The sequence below is a fragment of the Opisthocomus hoazin genome, chromosome 6 (genome assembly GCF_030867145.1).
Source record: "Opisthocomus hoazin isolate bOpiHoa1 chromosome 6, bOpiHoa1.hap1, whole genome shotgun sequence".
Taxonomy (NCBI): domain Eukaryota; kingdom Metazoa; phylum Chordata; class Aves; order Opisthocomiformes; family Opisthocomidae; genus Opisthocomus; species Opisthocomus hoazin.
This window is the reverse complement of record NC_134419.1, coordinates 79,692,157-79,713,900: the sequence shown is the minus strand read 5'-3', so window position 1 is coordinate 79,713,900 and position 21,744 is coordinate 79,692,157. Positions and strand designations below refer to the sequence as shown.

General features: G+C 50.9%; 1 protein-coding gene across 1 annotated transcript in view; it reads left to right on the top strand.

Moving 5' to 3' along the window:
- The window catches only part of TCERG1L (transcription elongation regulator 1 like), an 87,427-nt gene that overhangs the window by 52,011 nt on the left and 13,672 nt on the right, over positions 1–21,744 (top strand). The window contains 5 exon segments of the mRNA XM_075423942.1: positions 529–654; positions 5,871–5,965; positions 7,671–7,759; positions 13,136–13,290; positions 19,685–19,754. Of these exon segments, the coding sequence (XP_075280057.1) occupies positions 529–654; positions 5,871–5,965; positions 7,671–7,759; positions 13,136–13,290; positions 19,685–19,754 (535 nt within the window).

Below are 21,744 nucleotides of genomic sequence, written 5' to 3'. Positions count from 1 at the left end.
GACCTGGATTACAACTTTATCATGAATAATGTATGTGAGCAATTTAGAGATTTTCCGTTTTGTGAAGTGTCTGAGCAGACTGTGGTTCCCTTGGATCAAGCTGCTGGTTTAACTTCTTGGCAAAATAATTTTCCACGGACGGGGTGTGACGGAAAGAGTTTGTGGTGAGTAACAGTAGAGCCCGGCGGTGTGCTGGTTAGCGTTAAACAAGAAAACTGATCTTGCTGTAGTCTGTTCTGAAAGCATTTGTGTATTGTTGCAAATTCTTGTTTTGTGGGCCACATTTTTATTGGTTTAAATTTACCACCGATGCTTATTTGCTGAGAATCAATGGACATCGTGGGCAGAGCAGACCAGTCACTCAGCTAAACACCAAGCCTGTTGCTTCAACCACGGAACGGTGTAGGGAGAAACGCAGGAGGTTAAAAGAGCATTCTGTGAAAGATGGCTGGGAAACAAGTGCATTTGTTAAAGGCATTTTTATTTACTGGGAATAAAAAAAGAGGTTTCCTTGTGGTTTGAATACAGGTTCTGCCTCCAGGATGGATGCCCATGCGGGTCCACTGATGCCAACGCAGGTCGCCCGGGTCACTGCTGTGTCCGCACCGACCGTGACGTTCGTGGCTGCCAATCTGATGGACCAGACGTTTCCAGGTGGGGTTCTGTGTCTTGGTACCCGTCACTGGCGCGTGTGTCGTGTATTTGTATGCTGCCAGCCGAGCCGTGCTTCCCATGCTGCATAGGAATGGCGGACGCTGAAAAAATCGGCTGAGGTTTAATGACATTTGCTTTAGATAATTGCGAGCGTAGTCAGAGTGTTTCAGATCCTGTTTACTCAGTCTGGCAACTGGCAGCAGCTTTGTGTTTGATGATACGAAAGGCGAGTTTCTGAACTGTCCTTGGGCTCTGCATTTCCCGTGCCAGCGGTGTGGACGAGCGTTACAGGGATAACGCGGCTCTCGTTTGGGTGGCTGCTCCGCGGAGCCTCCTGGCTGAAGCCTGCGAGGATGCTCTGTGCTGTACCGTGTGGTAAAGCCGATTTATTCACTGCCGTGTGCGTGCGGGTGTGCTGTCGGGAGAGGAGGGGCACGGCTCTTGCCAAAGGCTGGAGGAAGCCTTGGGGCTTTATTTAGATCCACATACACACGTCGCAAATCATGATCAGATTTTCATAGGCATTTGGGAATCTCTGTACATGAACATGAAATTCCTCTTATGATACTGTTGTTGTGGAGGTGTTGAAGAGCACAAATGGATGTGCTTGTACTGTGTTGGTTCGTGTATGGATTTTTGGCATAAAAGCTCTCACTTGTCCAGCTAAGCCCTTCCCTTCTTGGGCACCTCAGGCTCACCAGCTCCACGCACGGCTGAGATAAAAGTTTCATAAAGCACGCAGAGGTCAGCTGCGCTGGGCAAATCCGTAAGCAGAGCTTTGAAGCTGGCCTGCCTGCTGCTGCACTTGTCTTGGAGGAGATCCCCTGGCTGAATTTGTGTTGCTGAGTGTTCCAGCTCGCTCTGGAAATCGCTGAAAATTTTATGACGCAGATACCTTAAAGCTGACGGGAGGTTCTGACACGTCTCTTCTGACGTGCTTCCGTGTAAAGTTTCTCCTCTGGTGTGGTGTGCTTTCGGTAGGCGCCTGCTGCTTTTATCAGTTCGTGGCCTGAGGACCACGAACCAGTGGCCAGTTCGTGTGTTTGAGGACCTGCGTCCCCTCCTGAGAGCCACCAGGAGCTGCGCTGGCTGGCTCTGCTGTCGGAAGCCGGCGGGGCAGAGGAGATGCTGAGACTGGTCGAGAATGCAGGGACAGAAAGGTGAAGATCTGTGCAGGAGTCGTGCTGGTCTGCAGGTCCTTGCTTGTTGCAAGATGAAATCGTGGTTTCTAATATATTTCATATCAAGGATGTTTCGTAATCATCTTCTTGGCAGACTTGAAAACACAAATACTCCTGATTTGATACCTCATGCTGGATGGAACTGTAGAAAGCTTTTTGATGAGCAGCTGACTTCTGGTGAGGCCAGCGTGCCGTTCGGTCGCTGGGCTGCCGAGATCAAGCGGCTGTGCTGCTGGGAGGCCGTCACGTTGGGACAGCAGTCGTTAACAGTTTTATATGCACACAAGTAACGTAAACGAGATGAACGTTCTAGTTTTGTTTCCAGCTTTCTCTTGAAAATACAAAATACCACCTTCTTGCTCCTTTTGTCATCTTTGAGTTGCTGCCAGCTACTTTTGAGGGAAAGTTGGTGATTTCCCTCAAGTATAGTATGGATTTTCCTTTTCATGTTTCTGAGGCGATAGCACTCTTTTCTATAGGCTGCTACAAACCGTCGTTGTCTCCAGTGGAAAAACAATCGAAGTAGGAATCATAATTAAGAGCAAACGACAGTAATAAAGGTGTTTTCATGCATCAGCCTCCAAATGCCACAGAAAAGCGAGCCTGCGCTTCGGAAGCTGTTAGAGATGCTGGGAGCCCGGCCAAGTCCTGTGGGTGTCCAGGGACAGCACTGGCGGGGAGATGGCTTAAGAAGATAGGCTCCTCCAAGTGATTTTTTTTTTTTTTTTTTTTTTAATTATTATTATTTAAAAGCTCTGGACCTTCAGAAATTCACTGAGCGTCTTCCACCCCGGAGCACTGAAGCACAGAGGCAGTTGTTCCTAGGAGAGGAGCGGGGCGAACGAGCAGCTGGATTACGGCACGGGAAGCCGTGGGACACGGAGCCCATCTGAACCCGAGGAAGAACTTCTTCCCTCTGAGGGTGACGGAGCCCTGGCCCAGGCTGCCCAGGGAGGCTGTGGAGTCTCCTTCTCTGGAGATATTCCAGCCCCGCCTGGACGCGGTGCTGTGCAGCCTGCTCTGGGTGACCCTGCTTGGGCAGGGGGTTGGGCTGGGTGACACACAGAGGTCCCTGCCAACCCCACCATGCTGGGATTCTGGGATTCTGGGATTCTGTACCGTACGTGCACAGGCCTGTGCCACCGTGTTCGGCTGCCGGGCCCTGCAGCGGCAGCATTAATCCGACGTACAGACGTTATGGGGCGTTACAGCCACGCTTTCCTTTTGCGGTACAGATAAGCCTTTCTTTGGCTCTGTTTCTAAAGAGAAAATTGGGTGTTCAGTGAGGCTTGGCGTGGTTGGATTTTGCTCATGACAGCACCAAATCCTTCCTTCTCTGAAGACAAAATTAATAAAACTTTCTGTATTTCTGGAACAGAAGCAGTCCTGGCAGTGCAACGGTCCTGGCTGCTAGGAACCATTTAATGTTGTACTGGAAGCTGGAGAAGTCCAGTCTCCAGTACAAATCTGACTTTCTGGCGTTACAGCAGGCAGAAGAAGAGCGGAGCTGTAGCTGCCACCCTCACGGAGCTCCGCATTATTTCATAGATAGCGGAGCTCAGACCATGAAGTGCCTTCAAGGTCAGGGCTGAGCTCTTGAACTTGATATTCAAAAAGAACCGCGTGTAAAGAGCTGAGAGGAAGGCCAGGAAGAATCAGCGAAGGTGTTTGGGTGGGAGCCCAACTTAACCAGGGCCAGCCCTGCAGAGGTGCGGGAACAGCTGGAGAGAGGCCGAGAAATGGTCTGGAGGTGTGAACAGGGGGGAAAGGCCAGGCCAGGTGGAACCCCGCTGCAGGTGAGCCCGTGGCGGCTGCTGCCTCCGGCTCGGGGAGGGAGGAGGCGAAGGAACGGGCCCCGTGCCCATGCTGGTGATGCTCTGCGGGCAGCGATGCTGGTAGTGCTGCAGAAGGGAAGAAGCACTGCTCCAGGAGACTTGTTCTACGAGGGGAGACAGCGTTTGGCAGGGCAAACTGGGCAGAGCAGAACATTAAAGGGTGAGGGAGAGCGTGAGGGCAGGAGTAGGAGCCGTTTCCCTGCAGCAGTGAGGATGGGCTGAAGGTGGGATCCCCGCGTGCGGCAGCCGGGCATGGACCCGGCTGAGGGGGTCAGCACTGAAATCCCACACTTGGCTGGAGCCAGGAGCAACAGAGGAGGAGTTGTGAGTCAGTCGGATACGGTTTTTAGGCTAATCTCAAAAAATAAGAGCAACAAGGTTGTGAGGAGAGACAGAACTGACCTGCAGAGACAGTGGTGCGAGAAGAAAAGCAGAGTGTAGGTGGGTGCACCCGAAGAAAATCCGATTCTCTGAAACATTTAGAATCAAAGTTTTAAACTCCCTTTGAATTAACAGAGGTTTGGCCTCTAAATACCTTTGCAAAACAAATTTTTGTTACCTCTTCTCCATAGCTGCTTCTGGAGTGAAGCCCTCTTCCCTCTTGTCTTCTTCCCTCTTCTTCCCTCTTCTTCCCTCTTCTTCCCTCTTCTTCCCTCTTCTTCCCTCTTCTTCCCTCTTCTTCCCTCTTCTTCCCTCTTCTTCCCTCTTCTTCCCTCTTCTTCCCTCTTCTTCTTCCCTCTCTAACTCTGCTCTTCAGAAGATATTTATGATCCCACACCTACATCCTCTGTGATATGCCCACAATAATTTTGCTATTCCACCTTTACTTTCCACACTGTGAATTATTCAAGTCTCTCTGCCTGCCACGGAGCCCGAGAGAAGTCTCTGTAGATACCGGTGTCCTCCCGTCGGCAGCGTCCTTGGCAGCGTGGCAGCGAGTGCGGGAGCACAGTGTCGGTAATGACGCTGCCAAGTCGAGCGGCAGCAGAAGCTGCGTGGTTACGCTGGAAATATGTCGTGGTGGCTTAATTGCCAGACTGCAGTTCATTTTCTGCACTTAAAGAGGGAGGAAAAACAGATTGATTAATGAGGAAAGAGTAAACCTGAGCGCAGACGTGTGCGAGCTGCCAGTGGAGAGTGAACACGCGTCTGGACGGCTGTCCTTTCCGGCGTGTGCAGGGGAGGGGAATCTTTAACGATCTAAGAAGCCCTAACGATGCGGTGGTCTGCTTGGTGTCCTCCTGGAGAGCAGAGCTGGCGGGGGGCAAGGCTCTCCCCGCTCAGGCACCTCCCGGGCTCCGGGTGGCAAACGCAGGGTGGAGGTTCTTTATCTGGACCTTATCCTAAGGAAAGCGGTCGCAAGGTTCGACTACAGAGGCAAAAATAAATCACTGGTGATGCACACAGTGGCTTGCAGGACTTTCTTTTGTTAGTTTATTTTAATTTTTTTACTTCCACGAGACTTTGGACAGTCAGCACATGTCAAATAACGTGGAATTGTATTTCACGTGGGAGTCCCTAGTGAGCTGCATGCTGCTGAAGCTCGCCTGCGTGTGCTGCGCTGTATTTCCAGCAAAAGCCACAGCACGCAAGTCCCTCCCGGGGGCTGCAGCTTTCCTCTTCGGTGCCGTGAGGGAGCTGTTCAAAGGAGGAGGAGAAGAGAGGATGCCTGGGGCGCTGGCAGCTGAAGATGTGTGAGTCTGAGAGGAGTGAGGACGGCTGCCTGTGCACAGCAGCCTCCCGGCCTGGCCGCGCCGGAACGTCCGTGTTCTGTCCTGTTCCTCATGCCTCTGCGCGCAGACGTGTACATGAACGGAAGGGCTGGGCTGCTGCTTAAACCCACGTGAGGCTGGAGACTATAAAAGAATCAAAATTCTAACAATAATAAAAAGCTTTTTTTCTAGGATTGGAGAAATAGTTAAAAAGAGAAAGAAGCAGATCTGGAAGTGGAATTGATGTGATTTCGTTGTTAAAAAGAAAGATAAATCCTAGGTCTGTTAAACATCGTTCCCTGAAGCGTGTTGCTCCATGTTCAGCTGCCCCGTGTTCACCAATATCCGTCTGAGTAAAGGGCTGAGTGAGCAGGAGGTGAGGAGAGGAGACTTGGAGCCTCAGGGAGTGGTTTGATTTTTCTTCGACAGTTTTGGCTTGTCGGGAATGTATTTACTGCACATTAAAAAGAAATCCTTTCCCCTCACAGATAATGGCAAAGAATCGAGTAGAGCCTCCTGCCCGCCAGCCTTCATTTTACATACAGAGAGGAAGAGTACGGCCGTGGAGAGCGACGGCGAGAAGGTCTGCGATGGAATTTCTTCTTTTAAAAACCTCGTGAAATTATTGAACTGCACGAAGCAGAGTCAGGATAAAGGACTGTGCTCTGGCTGGAGCTGGGCTGGGGATGCGGGGCTGTGTCCTACAGCCGGTTTTGAAGGGCTCTCTGTCTATTTAACCTATCTTGGGTGCTTTATAGAGTCTCTGTCACCGCAGTGTTGGAGGATCCGGGGAGGGATGCTCGCGGCTGGTTTTCTCCCCGTGCTGGAGGAGAAGCGAGTCGATGCGGGGGGTGTGCGTGTGGGTGCAGGCACGGAGCTGTGACACAGCCCGGGACAGAATTCCTGGCTAAAGTGCAACAGCAGAGTAGGAGGGATTTTCCTCTGGCTCACTGCGGTGGCAGGGACCTGTGGCGCTGGCTCAGCCCTGGTTCAGCACAGGGTCCCCTCGCTGGGCGTCCTGCTCATCGCAGCGTCGGGTGCGAGGAAGGATTTCCTTCACGGCCTCCGCCTTTCTGGGGTTGCTAATTCGACTGCGCTGTGCACGTGCGTAGCCTTCCTGTACAGATAATTGCAAGGTCTTTAAATAACACTGACAGGTGGGTGTAAACGGATAGGTAACATTACGTGCGACTTACAGATGGGTGATACTACATGTGTGGAACTTCATTAGCTTTTTATAAAAAAGCTGAGATTATTGTATAAAGGAGCAGAACCGAAATCAGACGCCCAGCTGCTGTGGAGTGAGGGGAACTATTTGCTTTCCGCACAGCTGATGCAGACTTCGAGCAAATGGCTAAAGCTGAAAGAGGGAAACCTTCGCCCGAGCATGGGGGCTGGAGGCCGTCTCGGGCTCGGAAGGCAGCGGTGCGGCAGATGCTCAAAGCCGCCTCGGAGCCTGTTCCCCTGCGCTTCTGCTCCGTGCTCCGAGCTCTGTCCCGCGGCGGGGGGACCTGGGGGCTGTGCCGCTGTGTGGTTCCTTTTCATTCAGCACGTTGCTGTCTCTGGGCTCTGTGCAACGAGACCTGCCCGGCGCTGCCGGCGTTCCCCACGCTGCGACTGCGGTGGCACCCGGGCACATTCCTCAGGGCTTCGGGTTGTAAAATACTTCCAAGGTGAAGATCTCTGGACACAGGCTTTGTTATTTTTTAATTAAGTACCTGCTTTTTGTGTTTTGGTACCGCACTGCGCTAGATGGCTGCCTTCCTCCCACACCTCCCCCTGGCAGTGTCTTCCCGTAGGCTCCTGCGACGAGGAGCAGTTCTGCAGCCGGTGGAACTGGCCGTGCCACACAGCCCCGCCGCGCTGTCCATTGCTCCAGCCTCCTGCAGACCAACCGGGCCCCGTCGCGGGGGGCTCGGTGGGGACGGCAGCGCGGCGGGGTCCCCTCCGCCTCGGGGGGATGCTGCTGGCCGAAGCCAGGGACGGCCGCTCTTGCCAGCGTTGCTGTGTCTTTGGGCAGTCCCAGCAAAGCCGCTCGGAGTTACGCCCGCTGCCCCAAGCGAGCCTGGGCAGGAGCACATCTGCTGGGGTTTTGTTTGCTGGGGTGACGTTTTTGTGATTTCCCGTTTTTCTGGGCTGTGGTCAAGGTAGCGGGTTGTCCATAAAGCCACTCGTGGGATGCTGGCAAGAAGGGTGATGCCCTTCACGTTAAAGGGAGCGATTTATGTGCCAATAACAGTCTGCTGCATCGGCTTTATTTGTTGACTAATCTCTGTCTGTCTTTCAAGGATCACTCTTTTAAACTCGTAAATGAGGATGACAGCACATCGAACGGCAACAAGCCCGTGGCATCCACTCCCGTGCCGGGATCACCATGGTAAGCAAATGCAGGCTGACCTGCTGGAAGCCACCGCGCCATGCCGTTGCCCTGGCCAGATGTGCTCGCGTCGTCTGCTGTGTGGGGGAAACACGCTGCCCTGGGCGTGAAGTTCCAACGCTGCGTTCCCGCTCCAGCTCCCCTGGAGCTTTTCCTCGTTGATTGTGTCCTTCGGGAAGGTGCGGGGAGGTGACTGCAAGGCCGTGTGAGCCAGCTCGCTGGGAGCTGAGGGTGAGAGCAGCGGGCTGCCGAGCTGCGGCTCGGCCGGGGATGAGTCTGGCAGGAGGCGACCGATGGCTTCTCTGCCTGCTTGTTGTGGGCACGCGTGGCTGCTCGCCTGCTGCGGGCAGGGCTGGGCTCGGCCCCGCTCCTTGGGCTCCGTCTCACATGTGTTGAGGATCCAGCCTTGATGGTGCTTGGATGGATCAGGGAGGAGACACAAGAGCCAGAAGAAACGTTCTTGCTTTTTAGTGCCAGATCGTCTTTCTCTCCTTCTTATTTCGTTGGCAGGGGGTGACTCTTACTGTCTTGCAAGAATGGGGTTGGTTTCAGGTTGTATCAGTAAAAGTAGGCTGGGTCTCATGGTCACGGTCTCCTGACCATGTTCCCATTCAGGTAACTACATGCTGGGTAACTGAAGCTCTCGTGCATTTTTAAAATTGTAAAATGATGACACCTTCCTTTGCTTTCTGTCCTGAATGGCTGCCTAGCAGTATTTTTTACCTCCTTTACCCGTATAATAATTAGCTGCTGCTTGGTGGCTGACGTCTGTGAGATCTGTGGCTGAGGCACTCCGTGTAGGCACCAGCCAGTATTTGTTATTACCATATTGTGCCATTTTGCAAACTGGTGTTGTAAGCACAGTTGGGTGTCCTGCTTAAATGCAACATCATAAATATGTGATTTATGTCCATCATTGCTCTTCTTGACCGTTGCTACTCTGTGGTGCAGTGTGGAGGAACCGTCTCAGCCCAGCAGTGCCACAGGCAGGTTACGGTTTCACCCGTTCTTACAGGAGAGAGCCACAGGCAGGGTGGTCTCACAGAGGGGTCTCCCAGCACCCCATCTTCTCCTCCAGCAGTGTCCGGGCAGCCGGTTCCTCCCCTGCACTGCACCGTGCTCGGATCCAAGCTTGTGATGTTTTCATCTCTAAGGAGAAACCTTGCGTCTCTGGATTTCCAGAGGACTGTTTAGTGACCCAGCGAATACTCCAGGAGTGGGAAAAGGTGTCCGGGTCTGGTCCTTGGGAGCAGAGGGAGGTGACATAGTCCCCAGCGCTGACAGTTGTCCCGTGTTCTGAGGCGACAACGTCCCGTCTGCCCCACGGCTCGTGATGGAGCGCGGAGAATGCCTGCAGGGTGCTGCAATCACAATTTGCTAATTTTTCTGATAGGTTGAAACTAGATATGCAACACAAATTCAGCAGGTCCTGAGCTGACTCCAACTGCTCCCCACCCGTAGGCTGGCTCCCTGCTTCTGCGGGCCCCGTGGCTGACGTGACATCCCTAAGCATCTGTCAGAAGGAGCTAGACCGGAATTTTTAACGGCAGGAAGGTTTTCAGGAATATTACCCAACTTTACCTACCTTAGGAAATAAATAAAAATACCAAAGCCAAATATCATCATCTTGTGCCTTTACTCAAATGGTGATTTTCTAAAGGGAGACATGAACAAAACTATCTGCATGGCCAGTCTGTGCTCTGTGACAAACAAAACACCATGCCCTCCCCTGTGGAGAACTGAAACTGTTCTTAGACCAAGAGGAACAGGTGAGATGTTACGTGGGGAAAGGGACATATAATTTGACACTTACATGAAGATTAATTCCTCATGGAAAAGTGAAGAGGTGTCATGAGGGACCCCATAATTTCTAACCTGGGGTGGCGGCATGTGAGACCTGGTGACACGTGGTGATTAATCAGCTCCATCAACACCTGACCGGAGGAGCCGTGGGTGCAGCAGAGGCAGAACAGGCGTTTCCAAGCCCGCTGGCTATCATCTCCATCAGATAACAGCTTCTCCCGTCCCACGTGTGTGTGGGAGCATCGCAGACCCCAGGCAAGGTGCTGGTTTCAGGTTTACCATCATTTGCAGCTGGCTCCCAGAGCAGCTCCGATTCTGCGGTGTGCTCACTTGCCGACGAAGGAAATCACAGCACGGGTCATTTCCAGGCAGCGTCTGCTCCTGGGCCGGATTGCGCCTGTGCCCTGACTGCAGTTCTGACATTTAATGAAAGGGTGGCAATAACCCATTTAAATTAATCAGCTGCGTCTGTCCTCCTCACCTACATGCCAAGATTTTTTCCCTTCCCCGGGACGAGCGTGGTATCTGTGGGCGCGGGGGGTCCTGGGTTGGGGTGTTCCTGCAGGAGTCCCTCTGGTGTGTCTGTGGACGAGGCTCGGGGAGGGCGGTGCTGGGAGAGCAGAGATGCCCATGGCTCCAAGGTGCAAAGTAAGAAGTAGGAGTTAGAGCCGATCACTGCGTGCCAGAGGATCGGAGCCTCTGTCTTGGGAGGCTCTGTGGTGATCCAAAACTTTTCTGCTATCAAAACGTTTGGCATGTCCATGTCGCTGAAGTCAGGGTGCCAAAACTTCCCTGGGGTGCGAAAGCGGCTGGAGTCAGCGACTGGGTTTGTGCAGCCAGTGTCGTGCTCCTGTTCGCTGGGAGAACGTTCAGCTCGGCGGAGCGTGCTGAGCGGGGTGCTCGGGCTCGGTGGCATGGTCACACCGGTGTCGTGCTCCTGTTCGCTGGGAGAACGTTCAGCTCGGCGGAGCGTGCCGAGCAGGGTGCTCGGGCTCGGTGGCACGGTCACACCGGTGTCGTGCTCCTGTTCGCTGGGAGAACGTTCAGCTCGGTGGAGCGGGCTGAGCGCGGTGCTCGGGCTCGGTGGCACGGTCACACCGGTGTCGTGCTCCTGTTCGCTGGGAGAACGTTCAGCTCGGCGGAGTGGGCTGACCGGGGTGTTCGGGCTCGGTGGCACGCTCGCACCCAGCTTCTCCTGCCACCTCGCCGCGGCTCCCTGCGGAGGCTGCGCGTCCTTCCCCACGTGCTGGGCAGGGGCGATGGAGGTGTCTGCCCGGGGGTGCACGGAGGAGGCCGCGTTCCCTCACCCCAGTGCCCACAGTGACGGAGCACTCTCCGTATTTGCAGTCTGTTACCCAGACCTGTAATGGCTGTGCTGCCATTCAGCGTGACCTGGATAGGCTGGAAAGCTGGGCAGAGAGGAACCTGATGAGGTTCAACAAGGGCAAGTGCAGGGTCCTGCACCTGGGGAGGAACAACCCCATGCACCAGTACAGGCTTGGGGTGGACCTGCTGGAGAGCAGCTCTGCGGAGAGGGACCTGGGTGTCCTGGTGGACGACAGGGTGACCATGAGCCAGCAGTGTGCCCTGGCTGCCAAGAAGGCCAATGGGATCCTGGGGTGCATCAAGAAGAGTGTGGCCAGCAGGACAAGGGAGGTTCTCTTTCCACTCTACACTGCCCTGGTGAGGCCTCATCTGGAGTACTGTGTCCAGTTCTGGGCTCCCCAGTTCAAGAAGGATGAAGAGCTACTGGAGAGAGTCCAGCGGAGGGCTACAAGGATGGTGAGGGGACTGGAACATCTCCACTACGAGGAGAGGTTGAGGGAACTGGGCTTGTTCAGCCTGAAGAAGAGAAGGCTGCGAGGGGACCTTATAAATGCCTACAAATATCTGAAGGGCGGGTGTCAGGAGGATGGGGCCAAGCTCTTTCCAGTGGTGCCCAGTGACAGGACAAGGGGCAATGGGCACAAACTGAGGCACAGGAAGTTCCGTCTGAACATGAGGAAGAACTTCTTCCCTCTGAGGGTGACGGAGCACTGGAACAGGCTGCCCAGGGAGGTTGTGGAGTCTCCTTCTCTGGAGATATTCCAGACCCACCTGGACAAGGTCCTGTGCAGCCTGCTCTGGGTGACCCTGCTTCGGCAGGGGGGTTGGACTAGATGACCCACAGAGGTCCCTTCCAACCCCTGCTATTCTGTGATTCTGTGATTCTGTGACCAGACAATATTTTAAACCAGATTTGTTCCCTGTGTTTCGTAACAGTTCAGTGTCAGGGTTTCTAATGGTGAGATCTGTTCCTGCCAGGTTTGTGTGCTTCAGAGACCAGCGCGTTTCCATCAGAAGCACGGGGGGAACGGGGGGAGTCAGAATGTGCCTATGATGCTTGTTGCTTTTCATTACATTCAGAAAGTGCAGGCTTGAGATTGATGTTCTCTGTGTTTATTGCATACAGATGTAGTGAAGTAAGACCTGAGGTTTGTGAATGTCTATTAAGGGTGGTGTGACACTCATTTTCGTATTGTTTCGGCTGATTTAAAATGAATGTTAGGATAAGAAGTTGTTGTCACGCGTATTTTAACTAAGCCAAGAAACTGCAGTTTGCACAGCAGCGACTTGTTCTTATTTTTCATATTCAAACCAGAGCCCATGAAGACCATCCTAGAGCTTTGGGGCTGACTGCTGCCGTGGCTGGCTGTGCCCCTCCAGCGCAGAGCGTGGTGGGAGCCGGTGGGGATGCCACCGGGATGCCGTGGTTACACCTCCTCCCGCCAGCGCAGCCAGAAAGGGCTCCCATGGCCCTGCCGGCAGCAGGCACAGCCCTGGCTGTGGACATCGAGGCCATGGCCACCCAGCCCCAGCCATGGGCATTGAGGCCATTGAGGCCATGGCCACCCAGCCCTGGCCATGGGCATTGAGGCCATTGAGGCCATGGCTGCACAGCCCTGGCCTTGGGCGTTGAGGCGATCGAGGCCGTGGCCACCCAGCCCTGGCCATGGGCATTGAGGCCATTGAGGCCATGGCCACCCAGCCCCGGCCATGGGCATTGAGGCCATTGAGGCCATGGCTGCACAGCCCTGGCCTTGGGCGTTGAGACGATTGAGGCCATGGCCACCCAGCCCTGGCCATGGGCATTGAAGCCATGGCCACTCAGCCCTGGCTATGGGCATCGCGGCCATCGAGCCCATGGCTGCCCAGCCCCACTGCCGAGGTTTCTGCCGCTTGCTGCTCCCAGCTATGGCTTTAGAACGTGAGATGTATTTTGCTATGGCTTCACTTGTTGAGCGCACCATGGCGTTCCTCCTCGCCTGGTTCTTTTTCCCTGCTGTGATGGAATACTTCACCTACTGCTTTTTTTGGGTTGTTTAGACCATTTCTATGACATTTTGTTGCTATGGAGAGAGTTGCTCTACCCGGGGCGACTGGGGTGGGCTGGCGGGGCCGGGGGCAGGCTGTCAGTCCGGGACGAGTCTCACCAGCCACCGCAGACAGGGATGAGGTCAGCCAGCCGCGGGTTGATTTCTTGTTCGTGGGTGTACTTGACGTTATCTAAGCACGGCCTGTCCCTACGCATAGGTGTGTAGTCTGGACGGGAGATGACCGGGTCTTCTTCTTCAACCCTACAATGCAGCTGTCGGTCTGGGAGAAGCCGGTGGACCTGAAGCACCGCGGCGACATAAACCGGATCATCGAGGATCCTCCGCACAAGCGCAAGCTGGAAGCTGCAGCAAGTAACTAAAACCCTGTGATTATTTGCCTCTATTTAAACTCAAATGTCGAATTAATGAAACTTGGTCGCTAAATACGTTCGGTGAAGGTTTGATAACCGTGATTAGAATGCTTTTCCTTTTGATATTTCATTTACAGTATTATGGTAAAATTGACGTTGATTGCAAAAATCCTTGTTTTCACTGAAATGCTGAGCTGGGGGATAGAGCGTTCTTGTCAGTGGCAATGAAGAACCAGGTGGCTTCTTACACTGAATTAATCTTTGATGTATAAACTACATCTCAGAAGATGCTGTCTTTATGTTTTATTACGCTCATTTCCAAGACATACATTAGGAATGCATTACCAATGCATTATTCAGCTGCTAGGCAAAAGCAGGTACTCTGTAGCTAATGGTTATCCAGCCCAGTTGTAGAGGGGGAAAAATCCCGGTAGTAAATCTCCAGAGAGTGCCAGAAGGTTTGGTGGAAACATGCTTCCATCTCAACACGACTCTGCCAGTCACCTTCTGACGCTGCGGGTTGCTGAAGGGGACAGTCGTGGCTGAAGAGCCGCGTGCTGATCTGCGGTAACGCGCGTGCAGTGCTGCAAAATGCCATCGAGAAGACACCCCTCGGCTTGTCGGCGACCCGCCGTTTGCTGCCTGCTCCTCCCCAGGACGGCCCGTTTGCCGAGGCGGTTTGCCAAGCCTGGCTTGCCCGTGCCACGCTCCTCGCCGTGCCGACCGTCTGGTCCGCTGCCCGTAGCCTCGTCGTTCAGCCCAGAGTTTGTCCATGCCCGTGAGCAGCCCAGGAGCAGCCCGGCACGCCAGCCTGCCCTTGCCGGGACCATAGTGGCTCCATGTTTTTTTCCACCATGTTTCTCTCCAAAGATTTTGCTTCACAGAATCCCAGCATGGTCGGGGTGGGCAGGGCCCTCTGTGGGTCACCCAGCCCAACCCCCTGCCCAAGCAGGGTCACCCAGAGCAGGCTGCACAGGACAGCCCCAGTGGGTGTTGACTCCCTTTGCCCTGTTACCGGGAGCTGCTCCGCGCCGTGTCCGCGCTCCCTTTATTTCCCGGGGCTTTGTGTTGGCTTTCCCGTGGGAGCGGTGTCCGTAGGACCTGCCGTTCCTGGGAGGACAGCGGGATGCATGGCAGTCGTTTGGAATACCGCCCGGCTCGAGGAGCTGCTGTAATTCTTGAATATTCTGCTTTGCAGCCGCTTGTAATTCTTGAATATTCTGCTTTGCAGCCGTTGCAGCGCAGAGCCTCCCGCAGCTGATGCCTGTGCTTTAGTGCCGAGGTCTAGAGAAACGGAGAGGGAGAATGAGACTTTGGTTGTTCTTTTAAGATGTAGTATTTTATAATTGAAAATATGGTAGCCCTGCCAGTCTCGGGAGGGGACCTGCCCTCTGCCTCGGGCCGTCGGGGCCGCGGGGCGTGCGGCGGTCTGCAGGCACAGCTCCCGGTTAGCTGCCGCCAGGCAGGGGCCAGGCGGGTGCGTTGTGCACCTGAACCACGGTGTCTGCAGGTCTCTACAAGTGAGTGAGAATCAGGATTTGTGTTACAAGCGTTAGCAGAAGTTTACTGGAAAAAAGCTACAAAGAGTGGGTTTCTATTAGCGTAGTCCTTGTCAACATATAGCGTTACTACATTTTTCAGTATAAATTTCAACCATCAGATGCTTGTATATGTTTCATTTATGCGTATGGCTTGAATAACATTGCATCTAATAATTCCAGAGCGTATCTGCCAAAGTTCATTCTTCAGGAGAAAAATATAGCATACGTTTTTTATTACAGGATATATTGAAAGATCAGTTAATTACTGACAAGGGGAATGATGGCCAAAGACAAACCTGAGGATCATTGTTCATCGTGTATAATTAATTAAAGGGAAGAGTCTAAAGTCATTGTTTATATGCACCACTTCCAAAACCTGTTTTTTGCTGTGTGTTCCATCCTTTTTATTTATTATCTATATGTATCACCAAGATTTGATTCATGCGCCAGTTTCTTTATGACCATGGTTTTCATCGTTGCTAATAGTCTTAATCTTCCTTGATCTAACTGGGACTTGCAGTAGCTCAGTGTTTGAGACAGTCAGGTTATAATTAGTATATATTAGCTGCTGAGGTGAAAGGCGTGATTTGTTACCATTTCTCTTAGCTTGTAATCTCGAGTAAATAAATAACACCAATGGGCTGTGTGTTCGCAACAATGGTTGCCAAATTCATTTAGCTCAGTTGCTACCGCTGAGTTTTAATTAGAGTTTTTAAATGAAAGGCACGAAAAAAGTTGGCAAGCGTAGTTACTCCTGGGGTGCTATAGGTTATCTGCGCATCGCTCTGCTGAAAGATCAAGTGCATTTGTAATTTAGGCATAAAAGACAAATTACTCGTTTATCAATTACTCCGCCTCCACAAAGCGTGAGTCCTTGGGAAGATTTATGGAGGTGTCACAGCTCTTCACGAACAGGCTCGTCCCAAGACTCGCGCACCTCCGTCCTCCATCTTCCCGAGCCAGGGCTCGGTGCTGCAGCTGCGGTGACCGCCCGCTCTCCTCACAGAATCACAGAATAGTAGGGGTTGGAAGGGACCTCTGTGGGTCATCTAGTCCAACCCTCCTGCCAAAGCAGGGTCACCTACAGCAAGCTGCACAGGACCTTGTCCAGGCAGGTCTTGAATATCTCCAGAGAAGGAGACTCCACAGCCTCCCTGGGCAGCCTGGGCCAGGGCTCCGTCACCCTCAGAGGGAAGAAGTTCTTCCTCATCTTCAGCTGGAACTTCCTCTGCTTCAGTTTGTGCCCGTTGCCCCTTGTCCTGTCACTGGGCACCACTGAAAAGAGCTTGGCCCCATCCTCCTGACACCAACCCTTTAGATATTTGTAAGCTCGTCCCTCGCTGTCGTTACCCCTCGCCTCAGCACGGCCCCAGGCTGACCCGAATAGCCCCGTTTCCCCTCCAAGGTTCTTTGAGATGGTTCCGTGTTAGTGCAGCAGAGAAACACGTTTTTATCTGTTCCTGTTCCTTCACCCGCTCAGGTGGTTTGTCTGGACGTTTAGGCAGAGGATGTTATTTTCTCAGCTAATTAAAAGAAAACTGACATTCTGACCGCAGAAGATGGTTGATTCGTAGTTGCTACGATCCCTATTCAAAATCAGTCATGACTTATTTAACTCTGTTCCCACAAATGCTGTGGACCCTTTAGCATTCAGGCGAGAACAAGCAGCGCCGTGCCTGGAAGCAGCGTAGGTAAGCTGCTGGGCGTGCCAGGTCCCTTTACAAAACTGCAAATCAGATTTTTGCCTGTGGCTAATGGATTGGCAATGCTTTATCTCAGCTGGTAAATGCTGGTGTTTCCTCTTTGTTCTGGAAAATGAACTGGAATTCATGACATGGCTGGGATTAACCGAATGATATAATTAATCAGCACTAAGCTTGATAGGCCATCAGACTGGGGCAGTGCTCCGCTTCGTGATTTCATGGAAAGATTGCTGTCAGGTAATATTCTTCCTCAAAGCTCTAAATCAATTACTAGGTTTTGTGCTCGGCTGCCTCGCTTCCCTTTCAGAGTCAGTCTCTAACTGTACCAGCAGTCCAGCGGTGCGATGCGATTCGGTCGGCTCCTGGGTGAGCCTACAGATACCATCTGTCACATTTTACTGAGTTTTCCATTGCCTCGACCTTCTAAGCGACGGTGCTGACTCGAACCTTGGCGCGTTTGTCCGAGCCCGTGTCCTGCAGCAGGCAGGGTGCGCAGGGCTGAAACCGGCGTGTCTTGGATCACACTTCTTTATCTGAAAGCTATATGTTAATTAAAGATTGGGGTTTATAAGTGCCCAGTTCACATACTTTTCACCACAAGATTTAAAAATTATATATCCTCTCCAGAAATCCTTGAAAGGTCTTGTTGTAAGATGGCTTCAAATTTATGTTCGCCTCCAAGAAAGCCAATGGAATCCTGGGGTGCATCAAGAAGAGTGTGGCCAGCAGGACGAGGGAGGTTCTCCTTCCCCTCTACACTGCCCTAGTGAGGCCTCATCTAGAGTACTGTGTCCAGTTCTGGGCTCCCCAGTTCAAGAAAGATGAAGAGCTACTGGAGAGAGTCCAGCGGAGGGCTACGAGGATGATGAGGGGACTGGAACATCTCCCCTACGAGGAGAGGTTGAGGGAACTGGGCTTGTTCAGCCTGGAGAAGAGAAGGCTGCGAGGGGACCTAATAAATGCTTACAAATATCTGAAGGGTGGGTGTCAGGAGGATGGGGCCAAGCTCTTTTCAGTGGTGCCCAGCGACAGGACAAGGGGCAACGGGCACAAACTGAGGCATAGGAAGTTCCGTCTGAACATGAGGAAGAACTTCTTCCCTCTGAGGGTGACGGAGCACTGGAACAGGCTGCCCAGGGAGGTTGTGGAGTCTCCTTCTCTGGAGATATTCAAGCCCCGTCTGGACAAGGTCCTGTGCAGCTTGCTGTAGGTGACCCTGCTTCAGCAGGAGGGTTGGACTAGATGACCCACAGAGGTCCCTTCCAACCCCTACTATTCTGTGATTCTGTGATTCTGTGATTCCAAGTAGCTGGAGAACTTTGCGCGATCGCTTCTCATCATGCGTGAGTCTGCTCCGGCCCTGTGGAGGTGGTGAACGGGAGAGGCTCACTGCGTGGCCAGACCGGTCACCACGGGCTTGCTTTACCCAAAGACCGTCCCATCGGGATTCGTAATGTCCGAGCACGTAGCACAGCGCGCGTGCTTCAGCCGGCTCTGGAGGGGCTGTCCATGGCGTCTGGCCAGTGCAGGAGGTGCCCCGCGGGCACGGCTTTTCCTTTGCTCTGCTTTAATAGTGGTGAGATTTGGTAGGACAGGATCGTGCTTGCCCGGTCACCTTGAACTTCACCTCTCTTGGAAAACACCATCTAGTATTCTGTCATTTCATATTATTACCTTCAGAATTCGTTAAAGTGAGGACCACCTCTGCCTCCGCAGGTTGTTCACCTCCTCATTAATAGCTTTTTAATATCTCTGTTGAATTACATTCCACCTTCTGAGTTTACAGGTTGTTTTTCCTATTAATTTCTAATTTTAACTGAGTATGCCAAAGAAGAATTCAGGAAGAAGAGGTAACGGTTCCAGTGAATTTATGTATATTTAAAGCATTATTAAATTCATTTGTGTCTTCATAATGCTCGTATATTGTCAGGAACGTGGAGATCAACCTCTCTTTGTTGTGGAATGCCATTCATTTCTCCGTATTGTCACTTTAAGTTGTAGTTAGTAAAGTGTCCATTTGCGCCCGCTCGTGAGGTCTCTGTTCCTGGGCTTCCCACGCTGCAGCGTCACAGCTGCTGTCAGGTTTTTACCGTTCCTTTCGCAGTGACTTAGTGTATGCTGTGTTCATCTACAGAAAGCATACTGATAAACTTGTAATTTCCCTACAACAGGGAAAAGGAATGAGCAAAGAACAACATGCTTAAATTGAAACTTGAAATAAATGGCCAGATTTCCGTTAGCTTCAATGATACTAAGATTGGACCTGGGTGAGTAACAGCCCCTTGAAATTAGTTGATGAACCTCAAAATACCCACTGATCTCTATTTGTGTTTGGGCATTTTCTAGCAGATCTCTTGGAGTTTCATCTGATTTCATCGAGATCAGACCTCACCATATCAAGTTATTCAAACCCTTTATTTCCATAACCTAAGTTCAATTTTATATTTATTTTTAATTTATTTTTTCATAGTTTTCTAAATAGCAAGCCATGTCTTCGTTACCAGTCTACTGCAAAAAGGGTGAGGTTTGGTGTTTCTGAGATTCCCAAGCCAGCCATACAGTTCGAGTGTTATATTTCTCAACTGATTTGTGGTGAACTGCTGGAGAGTCGCCGACACAAACCTGGCACTGGGTTGTTCCCTGGGCTCTCCATCGCCTTGCTGTACTGGTGGGTGGATTTCTGGAAAAGCAGCATTATATTTGCTTGTATAAGAAAGAAATGGGCTAAGGAAGGAAGATCTGGAGCGAGATGACACTGCGAAGTCCTTCAGGCTGCCAGGACTGAAACGAGTTTGCAGAAATGTCTTTGTAGTTGTGTTTTTAAGGGAAGGGAGGAGGGAGTATCGGGTGAAACAGGAACCAGAGTTAAAGAAAATCATGTCACGAATGAACGATGAACAATTTAGCTCACAACATGGACAACGAGCAGTTTTTCAGAGTGGAATTGGTGGGGTTTATTGCTGTCTCTCATTTGGATGAAGGCATTGCTGAGGGTCTGATGAATTGTGTGTTAGTTTTAAAACTCTCTGTGGAGGGTGAAAAATAGCAAATACCTGAGCAGCGGCCAAAGAGAACAAATGAAAGGTTAATCTGAGGAATTTGTTTTCCCATTTATCTAGTTCAAATCTAATAACTATTTATTTCTTTTTAGCAGATAAATGTGTTAGTTCTTGTCCAGGGGATGAAAATGATGATCTTAGCATCAAAACTAAGAGAAATAAGTAAGTTCTAAAGTTTACTTATCTATATGTAATGTTGGGAAGCTAACGCCTGTTACAAATAAGTGCAAAGAGAAATATAATTATTTTCCTCTCTGTGGCTAACTACACCGATAATTTATGAGAGTCATTCCTAAGGTATCCAGTCTTCACCAAATGCCGTGATTCCTTAAAATACCTGTTTCCCATGAACAGCATCCATTTTGGTCTGAGTTACTCTTGTGCATTTTGAAATGGTTAAAAAAGACTGTATGGAGAAGTAGTTATTTCAAAGACATTGGGTAAAAGCTTGATCTTCATTGGTGTAAAGCAGATATTTTTTCACTGGTGTCACGGTTTCCAGGCTACCAGCTCCGGAGGTATTTCTGTTATTGTGCTTTTATTTGACCTTTATTACAGTGTGTTTTAAACCTTGTGAAGTAACAGGCAAAAAACCCAGGTGCCCGATGAGCAACTCCCTCACCCTTTGCCAAAGCAGCAGGAAAAGCAAGTGAACGCTGCTGCCATCGGAAGCACCTGAGAGACACTTCATTCCCTTCGACCTTTGGCCAGTAACGGCGCGTAGCGTTAGCTGGTCATCGGGCTGGCTGTGCTTAAGGTGCTGGTTTGGACCGTTAAATAAGTAAATCCGTAGAATTAATCTGCATAGATAGCACGTTCTAGGTTTGAGGGCACTGTGACGAGTAAGCACAACAAATGTCTATGTTTTCCAAGTGAATATGTCGAAGATAATTCTATTCTTTCTTACATTGCCGTTATTTTCCTCTGACTTTGGATGGTTCTTTTGGCCTCGTTAAGACTTTCTGTGGATTTGTATTATTATGAAGCAAATATCGGATACTCCGGAGTTGAGTACTTGTAGACTAGTTAAGCATTTAATGCTTAGTATAAAAGAGTATATTTATACTTTATGTATACTAAATATGTAAATATGTGCTTTTACTATTTACATAGTGGTTAGTATTCATAAACAGTATAAAAGTTATATTTAGTATAAAGTATTTAAGAATACTTTACTGACGTTAGCGGGTCTGACGATACTGGGCCAGTATTATGGCCTGTGTGCAGAAGAGGGTATTTGCCGTGTGCTGTTGAGGTGATTCCCTTTAATGAATGGTTGAGAAAATGTGAAAATGCCTTTCCATTAATGTACATAAATGGAATCCTAAAACTCCAGAAGGTTGTTTTTAAGCTGCAGAAAAATGGATTTATTCAAATATTACTGCTTCAGAGTAGGTGTGGGCTTACTGTGCAGCGTGGCGGCAGGTCAAGCAGTGCCTCTTTCACCGCCTGCTTGAGGGTAAGGAGGATGGTCTCATCGTCACTGCAGGTCCATGGCTTACCCCGGAAAGGCAAACTTTGGGTTTTGTAGTCTCTTATTTTCTTTACACTCAAAAGGACATTGTCAAAATTGTTAAGACCCAAATATGGACCATCTTTTTATATTTGCAGAATTTATCTTTTATTATTTTGATTTCCTTGCAGAAATACATTTGGATATAATGTTATTTTTCCCCAAAGCAAACAGGTAAATATGGTTCAAGCTGGGCAATCTCAGCCCATTGCAGAGTTGCTACATGGCTCTCCTGCCTGAATGCATTGTAGCATTTTTCTTGTGGTATATATTTATACCTATATAGATACTTATATACATGTACAAGCATAAATCACGCAGCCATCCAGCTGAACGTGCAGTCATGCCAGCAGTACGGCAGCGTGGCGGTGAGCAGCTCGGATTGCCAGCGATGCCCGCTGCGGCACGGGCAGCCGAGCAGGGAAGAGGGCGTTCGCGGGATGGGGAGGCATCCCCTGGGTCTTGAAAAGCTCATCCGAGTGGCAGGCAGCACAAACCACTCTCAGTGGTGACTTGATGCCACAGAAGTGAAATAACTCGTGATAACGAATGAGTAGCACCTGCCGTCTGTGTCATCATGTGTCTTACACTGTGCTATATTTATGGTGTAACAAATAATATCACTTTTATCATACTTGA